The sequence below is a fragment of the Capricornis sumatraensis genome, chromosome 20 (assembly GCF_032405125.1).
Source record: "Capricornis sumatraensis isolate serow.1 chromosome 20, serow.2, whole genome shotgun sequence".
Taxonomy (NCBI): Eukaryota; Metazoa; Chordata; class Mammalia; order Artiodactyla; family Bovidae; genus Capricornis; species Capricornis sumatraensis.
In genome coordinates, this window is record NC_091088.1 from 30,812,504 (window position 1) to 30,827,632 (window position 15,129).

Genomic DNA, 15,129 nt, shown 5'->3' on the forward strand with positions numbered 1-15,129 from the left:
TTTAACAATAGAATATTAGTGCTATTAGTTAAATAGACTAAATTGGCTCCAGAGAGAACTCGAGGGAACCATGATACAGCTGCAGCTTTAGTGCAGAGGGAAGACTGTGGCCTATTAAGTAAACATAAAAATTTTAATTCATTGTTTATATAATAAAGCTTTTCAATCACACTGAAAGGGAGTATAGTATAATGAACTCCCCAGCTCCCACCAAAAACTGTCAACATCATATAACCCTTGCTTCATCTGTCCTTTGAAATATTAATTTTTAAAGAGAAGCTGTAAATATATCCATTGTTTAAGAAAGAAAAAGAAAATTCTGTGGAAAATGGAGACTGTCTATTAGTGCGATGGTAACAGCCAACTAATAAAATTCAGAGGTTTGATAATGTAAAAAAAAAAAAGAAAAGAAAAAGAAAGACTGTTAACTGCATTAAGAAGAGAAAAGACTTGAAGGGCCCACTCCACATGTTATCAATACCATCAGTGGTAATTGATATGTGGAAGAGATTGTGGGTGATTTTTCTTTATTTTCTTTTTACTGTACTATGTTTTCTAAGTTCTCTAGAGGGAAGAAGTATGACTTGTGTAATTGGAAATATATTGGGTTGTCCCAAAAGTTCATTCAGGTTTTTCCATTCATGCATGTTTTTCCATTACATGGAAAAACCCGAATGAACTTTTGGGACAACCTAGTGAACTCCAGGAGTTGGTGATGGACAGGGAGGCCTGGCGTGCTGCGATTCATGGGGTTGCAAAGAGTCGGACACGACTGAGCAACTGAACTGAACTGAACTGAGTGTCTATAACCGGAGAAGGCAATGGCACCCCACTCCAGTACTCTTGCCTGGAAAATCCCATGGATGGAGGAGCCTGGTAGGCTGCAGTCCATGAGGTCGCTAAGAGTCGGATATGATTGAGCGACTTCACTTTCACTTTTCACTTTCATGCATTGGAGAAGGAAATGGCAACCCACTCCAGTGTTCTTGCCTGGAGAATCCCAGGGACGGGGGAGCCTGGTGGGCTGCCATCTATGGGGTTGCACAGAGTTGGACACGACTGAAGTGACTTAGTAGCAGCAGCAGCAGTGTCTATAACATTCAGTTGGGAAGGCGAGGTTAGGGCTGCACTGACTGTCAGTCACAGCCTCCCGTGGACTCCCAGTGCGCGTCCAGGCCCGGCAGTGGCCTCCCCATGTGGCGCCGAGCACCCACAGCCTCCAGGCACAGAGGAGCAGGAAGAAGGAAGAGAGGTTTCAGCCTGAGGCAGAGAGAAAGCAGAGCTGAAGTTTGATTTCAGAGAAAGAAAAGACTTACCAGGAAATGAGGGTCCATACCTTTGTGAAATTTCTGCAGTAGAAAGACTCTAGGCCCCCAGGAATGTTAGGGCAAATCAGAGGAAGTGCTGCAGCTAGAGGCAGGGGGGTGACCCCTTAGAGGCCCAGCTGAAAAAATGGCTTCAGGGAGCCCCATAAACCTCCTGCCTCCTCCCTCCCCTCTTTTCTTTGCAGCCTGCTGCACAAAACTGTGGTCTTCACGTTTGCCCCAGAGCTGGAGGAGCAGGAGGGGATCCAGAAGAGGTAGGGCCCTGACGTCATCCTGGCCCAGCCCTCAGCCCGGACCATCCCCTCCTTGAGCTCCACAGCTGGACTGTGCAACTCAGCGGCGGCGGGTGGGGATGGCAAATTCACGAAGGTGCAGGAAGTCAGCAGGCTCGGCTGGGATGCTACCCTAAAGGGGAGGCTCAAAGGATGAACCACCTCCCCCCTTTCCCAAAGTGGAACCTGAAGAGAGCCCTAGGGTGCCAGATGCAGCCTGGGACAGGGATGGAGTAGCCAGAGAGCTCCTCCTGGGAGACTGAGGCCCTGCAGCCTAAACCCAGAGGACCCCCTGGTCTGCAGCTCTGATTTTGGTCAGAACTTCAGGCTCCCTTTGGTGCAAGGATCGTTTAGAGGGTGTTTGCCTCCTCCAGGGTTCCTTCCTGGGTTTGCTCAGCCCAGCACACAGGCAGAGACTCAGCTCAGTGCTCGACTACAGTCTTCTGTAGGATCTGAGCTTTTGAAGGCTTGCTTGCCACTGAGGCAGACATCTTCGAAGGCACAGACGGTGATGAGATCAAAGATACTAAGAGCCAAGGTTAACTGAGAGGCAGCGAACTACCTGCAATTCACTTATATTCTCCCAGTGCCAGGCTGAGGGATTTGTCCCAGGCTACCCAGCCAGGAAGTCAAGAGGACCTGTTGAAACCAAGATCTGACTGTCCCCAGGCCTCATATAGGGACTGAATGGTGGGGAGTGGCGCTAAGGTTGGAGTTTGAGACAGTGGATAAGGCGTTTGCTGAGACTGGCCTTGGGATGTGTCCCTCCAGGGCTACGTTTCCTGACAGCCTGACGTTCCAGATGCCCTCTGAGCCGTCTCTGCGCTCCCCGAGGATCAGGTACCACCGTGATGGCCTGTAGGCTCCTCCGTGCCTCCAGCCTCCTCCCTTCCTGGGTGCAGAGTCTGTCCCCGGGCCCCAGCCCCAGGTGCTCCCAGAGGACATGACCTGCTGTCGAGGCCTGGTTTTCCTGCCTGTCACCTCCCTTGCCCAGCCCACCCCACATGGGGCTCACAGGGCAGCCCTCAGTCACTTCCCTGCCCAAGGTCCCCACCCCCGTTAGCCCCCCAGACCTCCAGTAGCTGAGGACTTGTGGGGACTCTGGATGCAGAGAATGGGTAGCACGTAGCCCCTTCTTTCCTGATCCAGGGGCCTAGGCCTTGGGGCTCAGCTCAGCCCCACAGGGCTCCCATCACAACTCTTCCAGCCTTCTCTCTGAGTCTGTGTCCATCCGAATTTCCCACTCTGGCTGTCAGTCTGTCTCTCCATCTCTCTCTCTCCTCTCCTTCTCTTATCTCTGTGTCTTCCCTGGTGGCTCAGGGGTAAAGAATCCACCTGCCAGTGCAGGAGACCTAGGTTCAATCCCTGGGTTGGGAGGATCCCCTGGAGGAGGGCATGGCAACCCACTCCAGTATTCTTGCCTGGAGAAACCCATGGACAGAGGAGCCTGGAGGGCTACAGTCCACGGGTTGCCGAGAGTCAGACATGAAGCGGCTAAGCATGCCTGCTGACTCTGACTCTTATGTGCCCGTGTGACATCCTGTGTGTGCCATGTGTCGGTCCCTCTTGGTCTGTCTGGGTGCCAGACACACCCTTCCGCCAGCCCCTCCACCTGTGTGCCTGGGGGCGGCAGGCCGCTCTGGCCCCTCTGCCAAGCGGTGCAGGCGCTGCAGGGCTGTGGTTCTGCCCTTCTCAGGCTGACGCACTGTGCTCTGCAAGCCCAGCGCCTGGAGCTGCTCTGCAAAGCGCTGGGAGGAAGTTGCCGCCTCGGTCACCTTGAGTAAGTGGTTGTGGCTGGCGGGCGGGTGGGTGGGGCCATCAGTTGGTAGGTATTAGTGTAGCGCATTTTGTATTGTTTGTTAAGATTTAGATCATGTGTTCATTCCCGGCTGCATCCCCTTAGAGAACCTGGTCAAAGTCGTGACTCATCCCCCTAGAACATAGCCCCCCCCCACCGCCGACATTTGACACTCTGTAGCCCAACTCTGATCCCTCAGGGGTCACAAACCTGAGGATGAGAACCCCTGGGGTTGGAGGGACCCCACTTGACCCAGTGCTGGGGCTGAGATCCAGCCTGGCAGCCCAGGACTGTATCCCAGTTCCCGGAGACACTGAGTGGCTGAGAAGCAGGGATGGAGACTTGAAATTTTGCTATCTCCACCCCTGCCACCCTCCACTGATTTGTCATCCCCGTTGCCCCTCCCAGCTTATCAGGCAATGCTCTGGGGGATGAAGGTGTGGCCCTGCTGGCTCAGCTGCTCCCAGGACTGGGCTCTCTGCAGTCCTTGAAGTGAGTAGCCCTCTGGGCAAAGCCTCTGAGATGGGATCTCATCAAGATGAGGGTGTGTGTGGGGGGAGGGGGGCAGAGGGGATGGTGATGAAGGGGTGGGGGCATATTCTGTGTCCCATCTCATTCCCACCTGGGATTATCATAAGGATCAAATCAGACAGGTGGTCCTATTCAGGACAGTGTAGCTACTACTGTGATTCTCGCTAAAAGAGAAACTAGATTCTATGACTCTGCAACCCAGCTTTTGAGTTGAGGTTTCACTTCTCAAACCTGGCTCCTTGTCTCTGTGCATGCTCTCAGGAAGGCCCAGGCAGGAAGGTCTGGGGTTTTGCCTGATTAATGTAACAGCTGGCAGCCATTCTGGCCCTGGGGTGTGGGAAGGGGCTGTTTGATGGGGCCCTGGCCGGGTTGGCAGGGACGGTTTGAACTAAAGAAGACACCCAAAGCAGTGTGACTGGACACTTAAGAGCCCTGCGCACCTGCCAAGAGAGGGAAGAAGTTCACCACGGGAGGGGGGCCCTGGAAGAAGGCCAGGAACCCCCAGACTTTGCCTGCAGCCAACCAGAGTTTCTAGGCCCTTAAAGGTCCCTCTTCCAGGCTCACACGCCCCCTCCTCCTCACTGGCTCTTCGAGGAGAGCCTTCCTGGCCGCAGGAACCTGGTTACAGGTCCTAGGTTCCCAGTGTCCCGGGACAAATTACATCACCTCTCTGAGCTCCTGGTTCTAGTCAGTTCACACGGAAACACAGAAGGGGGTGGCTGTGGCTTGGGCTATAACCCGTGCTGTGGCTTGAGAGTACTGCCCACTCCAACCGCCTTTCACTGGGAGGCTGGTTGCTTCTGTTCCTGTTCACAGCCTCCAGAGGGTGGGGAGGAAGACCTCACTGATGCAGGAAAATGTTATGCAGACGTGAAGTGAAGTGAAAATTGCTCAGTCGTGTCTGACTCTTTATGACCCCCATGGACTATACAGTTCATGGATTTCTCTAGGCCAGAATACTGGAGTGGGTAGCCTTTCCTTCTCCAGGGGATCTTCCCAACCCAGGGATCAAACCCAGGTCTCTTGCATTGCAGGAGGATTCTTTACCAGCTGAGCCACAGGGGAAGCCCAGGAATACTGGACTGGGTAGCCTATCCCTTCTCCTGGGATCTTTTCCCTCCTGAAAAGATCCTGACCCAGGAATCAAAACGGGGTCTCCTGCACTGCAGGCAAATTCTTTACCAGCTGAGCTATCAAGGAGCCTTCCAGAATATCCTCCTGTGACCTTGTCAATACTGGGAATGCCTGGCATGGCTTCCTGGTGTGGGTGAGGGTCTGCACCCACCTGCCAGTCTCCCAGTGGCTGGGGAGTGCTTTGTTAAGTGGCAAATATTAAAACACTAGGGTGGATTGACAGGCCATGAAAGAGGAAAAGCTCTGTTCTGCTTTTTCAACAAGGGGCCTCACGTTTTCACTTTGCACTGGGCACTGCCCCTCCTGGATCAGGTGGGGAAACCGAGGCACAAGTCACCCCAGATTCATTATAAATAGAGGGAACCACTGAGTTCTAATCTCAGCTCTGTCACCAACTTGTCTCTTAATCTTGGGCAAGACCTTGCTGCTCTCTGGGCCTCAGTTTCCCCGTCTGTGCAATGGGGAGTTAGCAGAGACACTCTGAGTAACTCTGGGGTTCCGAGTGTTCCATTGTCTGGTACAGGGAGGGGCAGCCCTCCCCAGCCCTGTGCTCTAACCACAAAGAGGGTGTTACTGAGTCCTGAGTGACCTCGTCCGCAACATCCCTCTGATTCTCCAGCCTCAGTGAGAACCGTTTGTCCCTGGAGGGCGTGCTCAGTTTGACCCAGTGCTTCTCTACTCTGCCGTGGCTTCTGCATTTGGAATTCAGGTGAGAGTGCCCCGGGACCCTGCCCTGTCCCTCGTCTGCCCCATTCGTGATGCCGCATCCTCAGGGCTCTGGTGTGATACCAGGCCCAGGGAACAACTGGTATGTGTCTGTGGAATGACTGAATAGATGAATGAGTGAAATATAGCTCCAGGAATGCTCAAATTTCTCAAAATTCACCGTGGGACACAATCCGTATACTGTCCCATACGTCCTCTCTGGACTGCCCCGGGAGACTTCTAAGGAAACTGAGAGCTCTCTGATAGCCATTGAATTTTCAGGGACCCGCCTGAATGGTGGGGTCTTTGGAGCTGATGAGAGTGTAGAAGGGAAGGCACCATTGAAAAGAATGAGATAATGCCACTGGCAGCAACGTGGATGGACCTAGAGACTGTCATACTGAGTGAAGTAAATCAGAGAAGGAGAAATATCATCAGTCCTCCCTTTTATGTGGAGTCTAAAGAGAAATGTACAAATGAACCTACAAAGCAGAAACAGACTCACAGAGAACAAACTCATGGTTGCCGGTGGGAAGGATCGGGGGAAGGGATAGTTAGGGAGTTTGGGATGGACTGATACACTCTTCTGTATTTAAAATGTTTAACCAGCAAGGCCCTACTGTATAGCACAGGGAACTCTGCTCAATGTTATGTGGCAGCCTGGATGGGGGGGAAGTTTGGGGGAGAATGGATACATGTATATGTATGCCTGAGTCCCTTCCTTGTTCACCTGAAGCTATCACAACATTGTTAATTGGCTATGGCCCAATACAAAACTTAAAGTTTAAAAAAAAAAAAAAAGAAGAAGGGAAGGCACCCAGCCAAGCAGCCCTGGGCCAGGCAAAGCAGATGTTCCATGGTTTCCGGTAAAGTCTGCCCATTCCTCCCCTCCCCATTCGGAGAGTAGGTGGCGCAGTAGCAGAAAGACCAGGTTCAGAAGTCCAGGCTCACTGCTCACTGGCTGTGTTGCTCTGAGCAGACCACTAGGACTCTCTGTACCTCAGCTTCCTCCTCTGCGAAGTGTGAGAATACTTCATTACCTCACGATTTTATTGTGAGCATCAAAGATCATGTCAGTGGTGTGCTTTGTATGCAGTATGCTTATTATCCTGTTTGCTGAGAAAACGGGCCACCATTAATTAAGCCAGCGTGTCTGGCCTCTTGCCTTGCCACTGCCCGGGAGGGGAGCCCTTGGCTCTTTCTTATGCTACTGCTTTCTCTCTGTCTACAGCTCTGCGAGCCAACACATCATCCTGAGAGGGGACAAAAGAGGCAGGTAAGGAGGAAGCTCTGAGGTTTGGACAGGGTATGGTCCCCTCTCTCTCTGGTCCCCACTTTCTATAGGTACCCCCACCCCCAGGCCCATACTGACCGTTAGCTAGAGACTAACCCACCCATATCTGACAGGCTGGAATGGATCACTTCTGTAGCCCTCTTCCCCATATTAATGTGCAGTAGTCAGCTGCCTTAAATCTCTTCTCAAAAGGCGGGCACGTGGGAGGGAGGGCGGAGCCGACGGGTGATGCCACCACAAAACAGGTGCTGGCAGATTGCGGCTGTGTGGGAGGGTGGCGGGGAGCAGCCCCGTCTCTGCCTCCGGAGACCTTTGTAGAATTGTGCAGACTCCTGCCTTCCTGTGAATCACTGCCCTTCCACACGCTGAGAATCACCTTTGAGAAACCAAGAACCGTTGGTGCTCTGAAAAAGTTTCCGTGCCTTTGCTGTAAACAAGTTGCTTCTGTGCCAGGGCTCCGGGCTGCCCCCTAGTGGAGCCCGGCCACCTGGTCTCACCTCGGCCGGTACAAGGGCGCCTCAGGTGGGGCCAGCTGGGCAGAGTGGATGTCCAGACAATGCCTTAGAGAAAAGCCTCGCGGTATCAAGTGGGCTACCTGAAGCCGGGGTGGTCTTGTTTGCCGAGCTAGGGTCTCCATTTCTAGGGACTCTCTGGGTTCTTGAAACCAGAAGGATCAAGGCACAGAGAGAGGAAGTCATGTGAATGCTACCCACAGTGATGGTCAGAAAGAGGAGGGCTCTTGTCCTCGCATCCCCCGACCTGGTCAGGTGCTGCCCACGTGGGCAGGTATAAGCTGTGGGCATCCTTGCTCTGACTTCCCTTCCCTGGGCCTCAGTTGCCCCATCCGTCCAGGGAGGGGCTTGACTGTGACAAGAGCTCCTTCCGGCCCTAATGAGTCGAGTCTTCCAGTGCTGATGCTTCGAATTTTCCTCTCAAGATGGTTTCCCCGCTTGCAGGGATCTGTTGGCTCCTGGATCTTTGCCAGAGTTCCGAGCTGGAGCCCGGTTGGGATTTGGTCAGCGCCACGTCCCCAGGAGCTTCTGGTACCGTCTTACCGCTTCTTGTTTGGGGGTAACCACAATGGGGTGAGGGAGTGGAGAGTCTGGGAGGGCTGCTGATGGGGCTGCAGGATCCAACATTCCCATTGTGGAGGAGTCACGTTATTTTCTCAGAAGACTTCCCAGCCCTACCGTGAGGGGCTGTGAGACCCTGGCTGGGCCCCTCCTGTCTCTGGGGCTTGATTTCCTCACCTAAGAAGAGAGACACCGTAGCTCATAGCTGGTGCCTGAACAGGGTTATCAGGGAGCGGGGAGAGGCAGGAACCAGGCAGGGTGGGAACACCTCATGGGGAGGGGGCAGTGGTGGGGAGTGAAGGCTTGGCTCCTGGGGAGCGTTTCTGGGTGGCTGGAGCTTATCTGGGGAGAGTGGAGGTGAGTGGAGACATGGGAGAGGCGTTTTACTTTTAGCGTAAGGACACTAGGGAGCCACAGAGGGTTTTCAGCACAGGAGAGGGTGGTCAGGTTTATACTCTTCCAGATAAGATGCCAGCAGGGTGGAGAGTTGCAGGAGGCGAGACTGGGAACCCAGGGGATGTTAAAGTAGCCCAGGTGAGTGAAAGTGGTGGCCTGGATGTAGGCAGGAGTCCCAGGAGGACTTGGGACTGGTTCAGAGCTGCTGAGCACTCAGGCAGCCTTGTTGTGACTGTCAGAGTAGGGGGCCTGGGGCCTGTAGGGGGTAGGGTGTTCCGTGTCAGGGGAGGGGCCAGTGGCCTGCAGGTTTAGGGGCTGGACAGGGGCCCTGAGCCCTCCCTGACCTCATCGTGCCTGCTTGCCCCTTTTCAGCCTCAAGGAGTGTCAGCTGGAGCCCCTGAGCCTCTCCCACCTCTGCAAGTCTCTGGAGAAGTGCCCAGGGCCCCTGGAAGTCCAGTAAGTACTGAGGACACAGCCCAGGGCCACAACGTGGGCACCTGCCCAGTGACCTGGGTGGGGGTGGCCTGGTTAGAGGCCAGGTGAGTCCTTCCTGGTCCCTTCCTGCCAGACCCCGAAGCCCGACCCCAGGGGAGTTCCTGGAGGCTCGCTGCCTCCCAGTGGCCCCAGCTTCAGGCACCTCACCCCTCCCCCTGAGAGAGGCTGTGCCGGGCCTGGGGCTTCATCTCCTGTCTGCTCAACTCAGGGCACCCGTAATCCCCAGTCTGCCCCCACCCCACCCCGGGAGCCCCACCCTGGCTCCCACCCGGGCCTGCCTGTGTGGCTGGAGCCTGTCACTCTGAAGGCCCCTCCTCAGGGGACCCCGTCCACCCCGGATACCAGCTCACCCTAGAATACCTGGGTCTGTGATCAGAGGCTAGGCTTAGAATCAGGAGTCCTGGCTCAGCTTTGTCGTCTGCGAAGTGGTCAGTCAGACTTTTCCTACCCTCATCATCGTTGTTGTCATTTTCTTATGATAATTACTATAAAATAAAGGAACCCAGGACAAACCTGCCTCACCTAAATAACTCAGCATCATTGTTTTCCTGGTGGCCCTCTCCACTTGTGTATACAGTTTTTCCCTGTTTGAAGTCATAGGCCAGCTACGTTCTGCAGTTGCACTTTACATTGCCCATATCTTCTTTTCCATTTTGTTAGTTTTTTTTTTTTTTTTCCCCTTGCTTTCTGGCTCCCGTTTCAAATGCCCTTCTGGCCCTTGCAACAAACTCATTATCCATTATTATTAACATTATCATTGTTAACAATATCCTTATGTTGACACCAGGAGTGTGTCCTTTCATGCCTCTCTTCTTGTTCAAATACATATGGACACAGAGGACAAGGGGGTGTGATATTGTTAACAGACACGATCTCAACAACCTTTTGTCTATCACAGAACATTGTGGCTTTCCTGAAATATCGAGACATGTGGAACCAATGAATTTTCAAACGAATCATTTATTTTAGAACAGTTGATGACTTGCTTTATAGAAAAGCTGCAAAGCTAGTCCAGAGTTTCCTCACCCACTTACCCCTGCTTGTTAATATCATTTATATCATGGTACATGATGTGTACGTTTCAGCATTCCTTGTGAGATGTAATGGGTAAAGGTTCTGTTGCTTTAAAAAAAAAAAAAAAAAAAACAGTGTGTAAACCCAGCATTGACCCAAGCAGAAGCCATGGCACTGTCTGTTGGGGGTCCAGTGGAAAGCCACTGGTGTTTGTGGTCAGACCACCCCTCAATGAAAGCCACTGTTCTGCCTGTGCCCTGAGCCCCAGACCCAGTCCTAGGACAGAGGAGGTATAGCGGAGCCTACAGCCTGGGTCCTGACAGGCTCCTCGCTTCCAACTCCAGAACCACAGGAGGCCCCTGCCACTGTTCCCCACAAGCTGGGTTCCCCGCCAGCCAGAAAAGCACATGTTGGGATGCTCCTGATATCCCCAGTGAGGGGAAAAGGGCAGCCTTCAGGGAACCAAGAACAGGGACAGAGAGAAGAAGGGAAGCAAGAGGGGAGGAGGCAGAAGGAAAACACTGTCCAATGCCTCTGGGGGGGAGGTGGTGGCTCCTGACCCCCAGGGAGGGCTGTATGTAAATCCCAGAGTGCTGGGAGATGCGGTCAGCACAGTCCACCAGCCAGAGCAGAGAGCACAGAGTGGGCATGAGGAGTTCCTCCTAAGTGGGCTGGCTTCTGATGAGTTATCTAGATGAGCAATCAGCTGGTTGGTCTGGTTTTCATGGACAGTTGGAGATCCAAGCCACCTTGCGTCTATTCTTTGCTGACCCATTAAATACCTGAATTGCCACTGGTCTGTTCACTACTTTGGGTTAAGGCAGCATTCTCTTCTTTACAGGTGTGTTCCACAAGGCCCTCAAAAGAATGATCCTTCTTGTCCATGTCTTTTGGGGAAAAAGATACCTACTATAACCCCTTAGAAATTCACAAGGCACAAGGGCAGATTAAAAGCTCTGAGAAGTCCTGCAGCCAAGAAAACTAATGTGACTTAACCCGGCATTTTCCAAGCATGTACAACCTTCCTTTTCCTCCAGCCTCAATGATAACTCAAGGACCCAGTATTCAGAGGGGGTGTTTTGGGCAGTCCTGGTATAGAACCCATCTAGGTTTTCCCGATTTCCCCCACCTCAGTCAGATGCTTTGTTTCTCAGATTGTCCTGCGAGGTGCTGAGTGACCAGAGCCTGGAGACCCTGCTGCACCACCTACCGCAGCTCCCCCAGCTAAGCCTGCTGCAGTAAGACCGGTTTCCCCAGTTCCCTGTGCAGAGCTGAGGCGCTTGCATTGGAAAGCCATTCCCTTCTGTCCCTCCATCCTTCTCTTGAGCTGTTTCATAATTTGACCTGGCACAACTCGGAGCTTAAGTCTGCTTCCAGCTCTTCCCTAATACTTTATCAACCTCCTAGGAGTTATTGGACCCCTCTAAGCCTCAGTTTCCTCATCTGACAAATGCGACTAATAGTCTTCACTCTCCCCCCAGGGTTGGGATTCAGACAAGACAGTTGCTCTAAAAGCACCTTGAAGAATGGAAGGCCTGTGACACCCGGGCCAATGTACCTCTTCCTACCCACAGAAAGGTCATCTGCTCCTCTAAAGAGATTTTACAGTTGTAGGTCATGTATACATCACACACCCGTTTTGAAAGGTCACCAGCTAATTCTGTAAAAGGGGAATTTAAACAGCATCCCCCAAAGTATTTAAAACTCTGTTTTCTAATTTCAGCTCAGACTGCTTAGAATTTAAAAAGGATTTACTTTAAATATTTTTCTAGCAGAGAGCAAAGCAGCTGTAGCTGAGATGGAAAAATATAGCAGAAAATTAAATTGTACCATCAAGAACATTAAGTACTCCTGCTAAGGATCTCTCAGACACCTGAGACGGCTCTCCGTCACACCCAGGATCTTACTTATCCCTGAGTCCTATGGGAGAGGAAGGAGACTTCTCAGAGGTGGGGAAGTGTTGGACTGTAGCCTGCCAGGCTCCTCTGTCCATGGAATTCTCCAGGCAAGAATACTAGAGTTGTTACCCATTCCCTTCTCTAGGGGATCTTCCTGACCCAGGGTCTCCTGCATTGTAGGCAGATTCTTTACCATCTGAGCCACAGGGAAGCCCCAAGCGTGGCAGAGCCCATGTCAAAATACAGAACCCACTGTGGCTCCTCCCTGCCAGGAAAGAGGAGATTCCTTGGGACACATAAGTTGCAGGTTAAAATAAATAGGTAGGAAACCCCAGACCAGAGAGGGCCTTCTCTGTGCCCAGGTCACACAGCATCAGTGCCCGACTCTTCGTCTGTCTTTGGAATGAGGTGACCAGCCTGACTCTCGCCAGCGCTTCAGCTTTGTATTACTCAGTCCGTACTGTTTGTACACTGCTCCGAAGCACTGTTTGGGGTGCTGGAGACACAGTGGAGAGGGAAAAAAATGACCAGACCCTTGTCTTCTTGGAGCTTACCTTGTGGTAGAAGGAGAGGTCAATAAGCAGAGTGAAAGCAAATAAGATGAATTCAGACAGTGATAATGTGTTTTCCTGGGTAATATGGTAAAGAGTGATTATTGGAGGTGATTTAGACAATGGTGAGAGTGGTCAGGGAACACCTCTAAGGAGGGACACTGGGGTATGGCCAGAGGGAGGAGAAGGAGCCAGCCTTGTGCAAAGCAGGGAACAGCATGCCAAGGAGATGGAACAGCATGCATGAGGCCCTGAGGCAGGGTGGAGCTTTGTGTGTTCAAGGAACAGGCAGAAGGCCAGTGTGGCCAGAGCACAGTGGCCTGCAGAGTTGTAGGAGAGAAGGTAGAGAAATGATCCTGGGCCCGGTCACACAGGGCCTGGTAGCCATGGGGAGGAGTTTGGGATTTTGCCCAAGGAGACCTGGAAAGGAGAGGAATGATGTGTGTTTTCAAAAGCTTGGTCTGGCGGCTGGGTGGAGAAGGGCATCCCGGGACAAGCATGGAAGTCAGAGCACCGAGGAGCTGTGCAGCCAGAATAAGAGACGAGGGGGCTGGGAATGGGAAGAGGAGAGGGAAGTATATAGATTCAGGGTGGACCTCGGAGGTGGAACTGACAAGACACTGATGGAAGGTTGATGGAGCGAGGCAAATGGAGGCACCAAGGATGCCTCCAGGGGCAAGGTGGAAGCATGTCACTTTCTCTAAGGCAATGCTTCGCAACTGGGGGTGATTTTGCTCCTTAGGGGACATTCAGGATGGAGACATTTTTGTTGTCGTTGGTGGAGGGGGCTGGAGGTTGTGCTCCTGCTGGCATCTAGGGAGTTGTTCAGCCGCTTGGTCGCGTCTGACTCTTTGCAACCCCATGGACTGCCGCATGCCAGGCTTCCCCATCCTTCACTATCTCTGGGAGTTTGCTCAAACTCATGTCCACTGAGTCAATGATCCCATCCAACCATCTTGTCCTCTGTCATCCCCTTCTCCTCCTACCCTCAATCTTTCCTGGCATCTAGTGAGTAGAGGTCTGGGATGCTGCTAAACTTCCTACTGGACAGCCCCCAATACCAAAGAATTATCTTGGTAGTGCTGACCTTGAGAAACTCTCACGGCTTGCATCTTCCCACTCCCTGTCAGCAAGGGCTCACCTGTTAGTCCTTGGGATAGAAGCAGTATAATAATAACAACACAGCAAGCATGGGGTATTGTGTTAGGCAGTGCACAAGCGCAATGTTTCAGTACTCGCAACACCCTCGAGGAAGGTGTGCCATAAGTAGTCCTGTTTTTCAGATGAGGAAACTGAGGCTCAGAGAGGTTAAGTGACTTGTCCAAGGACACAAAGCCTATAAGCAGGACTAGAGCCAAACCTAAGCCCACTTGACCCCAAGCTCCTATTTTTCCCTCTTGAGTCGCTGCCTCCTTCCTTATTGCCTGGCTCACCTGCCAGTGCCCCCATCCTTTGTGTCCAGGTTTCTTGCCCACCAATCTTGCTTGGCTCCAACTTGCTCACATAGGACCCCACCTCTTTCCCTGTCAGACTGAGCCAGACGCAGTTGCCTCCAGGGAGCCCCCTCCTGCTAGCTGACCTCTTCAGCCTGTGCCCACAGGTTCAGAAGGTGGATCTCAGGTGGGCATTGCCCTGGGGCAACCAGAACTCAGCTGGGAGGGTGGTGCTGGAGGCTGTTGGATATGAAGGGTGGGGGTGAGGCAGTGGGACCCAAATCAGAGACTCAGCTGCTCAAGAAGGAGAGCCTGCCCCCTGGGGGCATCCTGGAGCTGTGGTCGAAGGTGGCTGGTGAAGGTGCTGTCTGTTCCAGGTCCCTGCGTCATCTGACCCTGCACCTCAGGTCTAGTGAGGAGCAGGAAGACGGGTGCTGTTGGTAAGTCCCCCGGAACTGGGCCCTGGTATGATATGGGATGATCGGGGACAGACAGTTCTCCTGTATGTCCAGAGCAGAGGACAGCCTGAGAGGGCCGGGCACTGTCACGGGCAAATGAGGAGTCCGCAGCAGACTGGATTAGAACTCAAGGGCTGCTCCGAGGAAAAGGACTCCACTACCTGCCCCCAGGCTTTAACAGCTCTGGAACTTCTCTGGTAGTCTAGTGGTTAAGACTCTGCACTTCAATTGCAGTGGGGTATGGGTTTGATCAATGGTCAGAGAACTAAGATCAGGCATGCCATGCGGCATGGTTAAAAATAAATAAATAAAATCTTAAAAAAAAAAAACATCCCAGCAGGATCTGGCACCTTGGGCAGGTTCCTTAAGCTCTCCGATCCTCAGCTTCCACTGAGAGCAGGGAGCTGGTGATAGCAGATGGTAGATTGCAGGCTGTTGGCAAAGATGATGCAAGGCAACATATAAAACACAAGAGGCACTCACAGATATGAAAGCCCCCCTCCCCTGACTCCTGGACCAATGCTTTGTGGTTGTCTCGGTGACAGGGGGCAGGCATTGCACAGGAGGCAGGATAATGGGCTGAGGGGGCAACTTTTAAAGGCACAGATGCCATTTCTAGTGGCTGTCCAATGCCACTGGCTCACCAAGTGACCATGGACCAGACCTTCCTCCTCTGTGTCTCAGCCTTCTCAGCTGTGAAATAACAGTAAACGAAGAGCTGATATTTGTTGAGCATCTGCAGGACACCATTC

General features: G+C 52.6%; 1 protein-coding gene across 10 annotated transcripts in view; it reads left to right on the forward strand.

Moving 5' to 3' along the window:
- Positions 1–15,129, forward strand: part of NLRC5 (NLR family CARD domain containing 5) — a 57,173-nt gene that overhangs the window by 18,957 nt on the left and 23,087 nt on the right. For 9 of the 10 annotated variants that reach the window (XM_068992666.1, XM_068992669.1, XM_068992668.1 and 6 more), the window contains exons 14-24: positions 1,511–1,579; positions 2,369–2,437; positions 3,294–3,377; positions 3,804–3,887; positions 5,680–5,769; positions 6,997–7,041; positions 8,016–8,102; positions 8,901–8,984; positions 11,192–11,275; positions 14,017–14,106; positions 14,297–14,359. In XM_068992666.1, the coding sequence (XP_068848767.1) occupies positions 1,511–1,579; positions 2,369–2,437; positions 3,294–3,377; positions 3,804–3,887; positions 5,680–5,769; positions 6,997–7,041; positions 8,016–8,102; positions 8,901–8,984; positions 11,192–11,275; positions 14,017–14,106; positions 14,297–14,359 (849 nt within the window). The remainder of the gene's footprint in view (positions 1–1,510; positions 1,580–2,368; positions 2,438–3,293; positions 3,378–3,803; positions 3,888–5,679; positions 5,770–6,996; positions 7,042–8,015; positions 8,103–8,900; positions 8,985–11,191; positions 11,276–14,016; positions 14,107–14,296; positions 14,360–15,129) is intronic. The other variant, XM_068992676.1, reaches the window with a different exon arrangement.